General features: G+C 35.0%; 1 protein-coding gene across 1 annotated transcript; it reads left to right on the forward strand.

Annotated features, from left to right (window-relative positions):
• The first annotated feature begins 7,274 nt into the window (after positions 1–7,274).
• On the forward strand, positions 7,275–8,635 carry LOC127720086 (14-3-3-like protein 1). Its single transcript, XM_052226495.1, has one exon. It carries the CDS (start codon positions 7,396–7,398, stop codon positions 8,140–8,142), a length of 747 nt encoding a protein of 248 aa, XP_052082455.1. The 5' UTR covers positions 7,275–7,395; the 3' UTR covers positions 8,143–8,635.

Raw genomic sequence — 8,635 nt, forward strand, 5'->3', positions numbered from 1 at the left:
TAGGGATCGGCATTCCTCAATATTCAAACTTATTTTTCCTCATTTAATGTGTATTTGCTGTATCCATACGATTTTTCCAATAACAGTATTTATACAGAGACACGGGGGCGGATCCAGTCATTTATAAAAGGGGGTGTTCCTAACCCAGGATAAAAGGGGGGGGGTTCCAACTATATATCCCCATTCAAATGCATTGATCGTCAAAAAAAAGGGGGGGGCTCCAACCCCCGGAACCCCCCCCCGGATCCGCCACTGCAGACATATATATGTGTATATATGTCTGATATATATGACCCCCTCCATTCCTATAAGATCTGGGACTAATATACTAACAGTGTATAATAGTCTCAGATAAGATCCAAAAGAGCAAGAAAACATTAGATAATTGAATAAGTTTAAACGTAAGGTAATATCTACTAAAAAAAGAAAAAAAAACTTGCATAATTATAAAAAAAGGGGGGTCCATTCCCTCAAGAGCTTTTGCTGGAACACGGTTCTCAGTCACGTTCTAACCCTTTCACTTTTACAAAGCTATATATGTTGTTGTTCTTGTAACATCTAGCAGTTGAATGTAAATGCGTTGCTGTCACAAGATTTCTGCCCTTTTCATCGAGTAAGTGACAAGCTGCACATCAGTGTTACGATTGATCATTTCAAGTATCAGTGCACTGTCGAACCAAAATAACTGTATGATTTAATAAAATCAAGATTCTCATCATAATATTTGAAAAATTTCTTACAGGTTTTACCATTTGCATGAGTTAAAATTATAATGTTGAGACTTTATTAAAAATTACTTTTAGTTTCCAAGAGGAACAAACGTCACCTATTAAAAACATTTATAGATTTTGTAGACCTTCTCTGAGTTTGATAAAAGAACAACAGTTGCGTTATTTAGGGGTGGACTGAAAAGGGGGGGCTTCTGAAAGTGATAAGCATCAAAAAGCAAAAAAACAAAAACAAAAAATGTACTATAGTAGTTAGTGAGTGTCCTCTATCATTTTATGATTTATCATTTTTTGGCCAAAAAGTGTGTGTGGTGGGGGACTAAAACATAGTTTTGTCCCCGGCTTCTTCTCTTAGTGAACAAAATCATGTGCAAATAAGAGGGAATTATTGTCGGTCACCAATTACAATAAGATCTCAGGATAAGCATCCTGGTGGCTCATAACTAGGTCATTAATGTATAGATTAAATAATATAGGATAAAATTGATTGCTTTACGCCACGTGATGGGAATTTTATTTTACGTCTAGTGCCTTCAGACATGGAGTGAATTATTTTGAACAAAATTCACATAGAAATTTTTGTTCCAATAGAATGAACAATGAATTCTATTTCTACAAACTGTTTCAAATGCCTATCTAAGACCAATGAAAGCAAAACAAGGGCCTATGAGCCGTGGGAGGGGACAAAGGGATAAATCCTCCTCCCTTTTTAGTGGGGGGGAAATCTAAACTATGTTTTTTGCACTCCAGCTCTTTGGTTAAATTATTGAAAAATAAAAAATGAAAATGAAAAAAGACATTGATTTACTTCTATATATAATAAGAAGATGTGGTATGAGTGCCAATGAGACAACTATTCATCCAAGTCACAATGTGTAAAAAGTAAACAATTATAAGTCAAAGTACGGTCTTCAACACGGAGCCTTGACTCACACCGAACATCAAGCTATATAAAGGGCCCTAAAATAGACTAGTGTAAAACAATTCAAACAGGAAAACCAACGGTCTAATCAATATAAAAAACGAGTCGGAGACTATTATACTGCATATGTGGGTTTTTTTCTTGTCACTTTCAGAAGTTAAACTCCTACTTTTGAATTGTACAGCTAATTTTGCAACGTTTATTTGTCAAAATTACATGCTCTTTAATGCCACATGATTATATTTTCTCTAACTTTCTCATTCTTTATTTATATCTAGAAGTACGTATTTAGTTAGTGGATCCAAATGTAACTTATCTCTCCTGATAATAGTCGTGGTATCCGTAAATGCAGCATACGAAGTTTCAAATATACCAGTCTGATATGGTATATAGGGAAAGATTTGGTTTTTAAATGTTATGATTTGGGATGAAGAAAATATTTTTTTTTTTCAAAATTAGGATCCTTCCCTTGGAAAATGCATGGAAGACACTTTATTGAAATCAGGGGCGATAGGCAAGTACAATATAGGTGGTCTCTTGGCTCATATGCGTAACTTGTCTATGTATCGCGGAAGTTCTCCGCGCTCGTATCATTTCCGTTTATTTAAATGCTGTATATGCTGGTCTTCTTGTACACTCTAACAGTTGGAAGTAAATACGTATTTGTCACAGTTTTGTTAATTTTGTGAATTATCTGTCGACAATACTTTATTGATTTTGAATGCTTGGCTGAAAGCTAAGATATCTATGGATCAATCAATGTTTATAAAATCCACATTTTTGGAAAAAGATATTGTTCGGTTTTTTAATGTGAAGATCCGTTATTTCTGTCATGTTGCTCACCCAATTTTGTCAATATAACGGAACTATAAACAACTGTCATACAAGTGGGAGGTTTAGCTAGCTATAAAACCAGGTTTAACCCACATTTTCTTCGGGAAATGCCTGTACCAAGTCAGGAATATGACAGTTGTTTTTCACTTTTTCCGTTGATTAATAGCGTTTGATTTTGTCAGTTTTTATGAACTTCCCCTTTTTGAATTTGCCTTGGAGTTCGATATTTTTGTATACTCTTTTAAAATATAAGAACAGTATCAAGGAAGTAAATCTGCCTAGTAAGTTGATTTGAATGTTGGAAAAATACAGTTTTTAAGAAATTCGCTAAGGTTTTTGTTGTTTGGGTTTTGTTTTTGTTTTTGTTAAGTTTGTTTTTGTTTGGGGGGTGATGGTTGATCAATTTAACATACCAATATCTCAGAAATATGGCTAGAGTCAACATGATTGTGCTTGCGTCAGCAGCTTGGAAGTTATAGCTTAAGTAGAAACAGTGGTTGTCGTTTGTATGCACTTGCTGTATATCATATTTGTTTTTCGTTTATTGTTTTGTACATAAATCAGGCCGATATATAGTTTTCTGTTTTGAATGGTTTAACATTTGTCATTTCGGGGCCTTTTATAGCTTTTTCTGTGGTATGGGTTTTCCTCACTGTTGCCGGAAGGCCTTAATGTGACCTATATAGTTGCTAACTTGTACGGCATTTGGTTTCTGGTGGAGAGTTGTCTCATTGGCAATCCACATCTTCTTTATAAATGCCACTCAAGAAAACGTAAAATCATATACAACACTCCCATTTAATTGAAATCGGCAGAAATGATGTGTGGCTAGTTATTATTAAAATCGTCAGACTGTCGGAGAAAAAACCATTCTAATTGAATAAGTCAATGTATCACGCGGCATGTTGTCCTGCTGCACATGTTGAAATATGTAAGAAGAACTTTCCAGAGTTAAGATATATAATTTTTTCGAGTCATGCATTATTGGAGTGCATTAAAGTAAGAATACATTTAAACTGTGCGCAATGATACTTAATTTTGACTGCGATAAAAGGTCAGAACTATTAAGGAACTGTTCCGATTATTTCATTATTTTCATTAAATACTGAATACAATTTCCGAGTTTTTTTAGGTAGGATTTATGTATTTATTTTAAACGGACAGTCACGTTACTGTTCTCGTCCGTGTATTGAAAAAAAATGGATTTAAAAACATAAATCTTCGTGCTAATTGTACTAGTGGTAGTTTCCAAGAGCATAGGTACTTTGGGACAGGACAGAATTAATTGTTTTAACCCTCCCCTTTTTTCCCAAATCCGTTATTGATATTTTTTCTTTTAATTTCAACTATTTTCGCGTGTTGCTGTGTCATATTAACATGAATAAACTAGAAATAGCATGTATTTACTATCAATTCCTAGTATAACTATCCGCAGCGGTCAGTGATATTATTATCAGTCAGTGACCGCTGCGGATAGTAAACTATATTATTGCTATAACACAGAAAAACGCGAAAATAGTTGAAATTAAAAGAAGACGAAAAAAGGGGGAAGGCTAAAAAAAATTCCTGTCCCCAAGTTCCTATGATTAATCTATATATTTTGTTGTATTAGAGACATATATTGTTTTACTAGTATGTCTCTGCTTGTATATAAAAATTAAATCACACGAGGCATGGTGACATTTAGTGTCCTACACATTATGACTAATGTGTTGATGTAGTGCTTAACTATAAGGAAAAAGGTTCATTAAAGAAATGACATTGACAAAAAATAATGGAGCGAATGATAACCGAGTGCTAAACTGAGAAAACATTGAAGATTAATACTTATTTGGCACATTTTTGTCCAAATATTAGTTTCAATTTAAATTAGAGTTATCGCTCTTTCATCGTTTCGAAAATATAAAATTGAAAAGGGTGGTTATTTGCGAACAAAACAATGTGTAAATCAAACTCGGCTAGTCCCAGAGTATTCAACGTATTCAAAACATGTTCAAAACATCGTACATTATGACAACACGTAAAACAAAAATGGAAAAAGCATAAAAAATGTGAACTAGTTGTACGAAAATAAATTTTACCGCACTCTTATTACGGTATTTGAAAATAATTTAATGTTATTCTCAACATTGCATGGGTCATTTTCAGAAAAAGGGATTATTTGTACTCTAAAATTAAGAAAACTGCGACTGTTCATGGACCCCCTATTTTGCCATAAAAAAGGGGAGGGGATCGACCGGATCGTAACACTTGGCTAACGAAGATGAGAGGGCAATAACTAGCAACTAGACTATAAGTCTATAGAAGGTGTTTTTTTTGTCTGTAACTTTCAAAAATTTGCCTCCACCCCCCGAACCGCACACATGACACATTTTCAGTCTACTCCCATGCCATTTGTCTTTGGTGTTTTCTATTTTTCTTCAACAGTTTTTTGTGTTTGCCCCTTTGATAACTCCTACTATTTGTTGGTGTCTTTTATTATAATATAAGGCAGTAAATTAGAACTCCAAAGCAACACGTACGTGTTTACATTATCAAACTAAGTTAGGGCCAAGATTGATATATAAAATTTATAAGAAAACCGGTTTGAAATGAATCAGACATGAGTTCAAAGTATTTGTTGATGACTCATTTCTGAGTAATTTCTGTATACATGAATATAGAACCTCTACTTTCAATTTGCTATACGATTATTTGAAATGAGATTCTGGTAGATAAGTGGTATAGTTATTGACACTAAGTCTAGTAGATAATTTGAGAATGAATGCATATAATGTAATTTTATTCTTTTATTCACAATACACATGATACATATATTGTTGTTGGCTCTGATTCTGACCAATGCTAATTAATATACTAAATATACATTTACATGAAGGGGTGGACAGGGGGTACCCTTCTCCCACCTCCCGCCCCCTATCTCCCACCTCCCAATTTTAGAATCTTTTTTTCTCTCCCACCTGTTTTTTGTCTCCCACCTCCCGCTCCTTCCTTCCACCTCCCCCCCCCCCCCCCCCCCCCACACACACACACACACACACCTCCCACCTCCCTCAAAAGCTGTTTACCCCCTCTTACATGTACACTGTGATGCTTATTGTTGTAATTATCAATTATGTCAGTCAACTGTAACTGATTTTATGCCCTTTATGTGTCCTGTAATTTGGGAAATAAAAATATTCTATTCTATCATATTCTATTGTAAATTTGTGTCGTGTAAAATGGCACCTTTTGTCAGAACCTTTTTAACTTACTTCTTCACAGCGAAATGTTTCATGGCAAACCGACACTGGAGATTGTTTAGCTTTTCATAGATTGCTTGTGTGTTCTCATTTGTGTGTCATCGTGAGGTTTTCGCCGAATATAGTTGGCCTTGGTAAAGATATTTTTCATGTTTTGAAAGCAGTACATTCCTTATATAAATATTTTATTTTTGGCGGGAAAATATACGAAATATTGTGTGGTTTATTTGTTGGTGTTTAACGCCACACGCCGCTTTTTGCTATACAACCAGGCAGTTTTTTGTTGTTGTGTAAAGCTACAGTACGAAAATCAAAGACCTTCGCCGGGTATAGGATAATCAGTCGAACACACCTCGCCATTAGCTGGAATCTTAACTATAGATCTCATTAAAAGTGTGAAGCTTTCATGACTAACTGCAGTTTCTATTAAAATGTATCCTGTCTGTTAAAAACTACACGACATAATAAATGTAGAGTGAGTAAAAGAAATTGAAAAAAGAAGAAACTAGACTAGTAGTTTGTTTGTCTTTGATGTCTAACTAAAAATGATCGGATTCGCTAATTATAGGCTTCCTTATAAACACACTATTTGGTGAAAATGCGTTATGTAGTCAATTTATGGTTACGGTAGGATAGATGACAAAGTTACTTATAATATATTGTATTGTATTACATTGTATTGCATTGTATTTAAAATGTGTAATTGTTTGTTCGTATTGCTTGACCCTTATGGGTGTAATTTTGCAATAAAGATTAGTATTTATAATTATTTGAAAATTTGTATGAAATAATAAAGTAGAGCAGATGTTGAAATTTTAACATGGTGACTGGTACATATGTATCTGTATACATGAAAGTACCGGTGGCGGATCCAGAAATGTTCATAAGGGGGCCCACTGACTGCCATAAGAGGAACCCCGCTCCAGTTGTGCTTCAGTGGCCCCTTAATAATCAACCAAATTTTTCCCACAAATGGGGGGCCCCGGCACACTACCCCCCCCCCCCCCCCCCCCCCAAAAAAAAACTCAGCCTCTGAGCACAGAAATATTTGGCAGTGCACCCCTGCAATTTCTTGCAATAAATTATTGAAAAACGTATCACATAGCACCTATAATATATATTATATACTATATTTGTCCACCTATTTTCAGTCATTTATTGCTAGAAAATAGAATAGTGAAAAATATGTGTTTCACCTAAATTTCTAGGCCAATAATAAATGATTGAAAGTGGGGTGGGGGGGGGGGGGGGGGGGGGGGGGGGTTCGTATATAGTTTTAAAATTTTGCTATAGTCCTGAGCTATAGCCAAGGATTTTGTATTTCAATAGATCGATCATCGAAGAAGATAGAAAATGATATATTTTAAGTCGCTAGCCAATGGACATCCAGAAAGTTGTCGATTACCTTGTTATATTTTGAAAGTGTGATATAAAACTAATGTAACCATGCGGTTGACAGGTCAAACCCACTCAGATAGGCATGCACGCATGATATCGGAAAGTAACCGTTTTCGTCCGTTTATGGAAAGGTAACATATGAAGTCACGTGACTTACCTTAACCTTTCGCCATCTTGAATTTATAGCCGCCATTTTTACTCTAGATTTTACCTACAACGGCTTGCTGCCGTGGCAATTTTGTTGAAAAGTGAAGAATCCCAAAAGTTGAGTATGGCAGGAAATATTCGGGAAGAACAAGTGCATTGGGCCAAAATTGCCGAACAGGCTGAGAGATTCGATGATATGGCAGAAGCCATGAAAAAGGTAACAGAGAATTTAGAGAACGATGAAAAGAAGGAATTGTCAGTGGAAGAAAGGAATCTATTATCAGTTGCATATAAGAATGTAGTAGGTGCCCGAAGATCATCTTGGCGAATGGTATCACTGATAGAAAATAAAGCAGAGAGCACTCAACCAAGACATAAATTAGCACAACAATTTCGGGTTAAACTTGAAGATGAACTTAATAAAATCTGTCAGGAGGTTCTTGATCTTTTAGATAAGCAACTTCTTGCAAATGTTACTTCAGATGAAAGCAGAGTGTTTTATTTGAAAATGAAGGGCGATTATTATAGATATATGGCTGAATATTCATCAGAAGAGGCACGGCCAGGAATTGTAGAAAATTCTCAGAAGGCTTATATGGATGCGATGGATTGTGCTAAAGAGAAAATGCCACCAACACATCCTAGCAGATTAGGTCTCGCCTTAAATTTCTCTGTATTCTATTACGAAATTTTGAATACCCCAGAAAGAGCTTGCCATCTAGCGAAAGAGGCATTTGATGCTGCTATTGCTGAATTAGACAATTTGGATCAGGAGTCTTACAAAGACAGTACACTTATAATGCAGCTTTTACGTGACAACCTTACACTATGGACATCCGATGCCCAGCAAGAAACAGAAGGAGACAACTAACGTTTAAAAAAACTAAGGCTACATTTAAGTTTACAATGCTGCTCAACTGATTAAAATTTGGACTTAGTTCGTGAGTGAAAGCAATATGAAGACGGTTCTTTTACCTAGAATAGTGTATCTGTTAAGTTGCATATCCTAAAAACATAATTTATATACTAGCTAATTGTAATGAAGTGCTCTGTAGAGATACTGCCACTTAGTGTGATCAGAGACATTGACATGCAGCAGTTATGCCTTTCTGTTCAAATCCAGTTATTTCATAGTCATCATTACTCTTTCTTTTATTCGTAAACACATATCCACAAAAACTGTTCACGTGTCTTCTGGAAAGTTAAAGAATTTGTATGTTTAATATTTTATGGCGTTTTATTTTGTATTGTTAGGTGATGATTCTTATTTACGCCTTTTATGTAACTTATAGTTATTATTAGCTTTGATCAGTCAGAAACATATTTTCTTGTTATACTGTAATAAATTTGTACCTGCCATTGAA

The sequence above is a fragment of the Mytilus californianus genome, unplaced genomic scaffold (genome assembly GCF_021869535.1).
Source record: "Mytilus californianus isolate M0D057914Y unplaced genomic scaffold, xbMytCali1.0.p SCAF_11, whole genome shotgun sequence".
Lineage (NCBI taxonomy): Eukaryota > Metazoa > Mollusca > Bivalvia > Mytilida > Mytilidae > Mytilus > Mytilus californianus.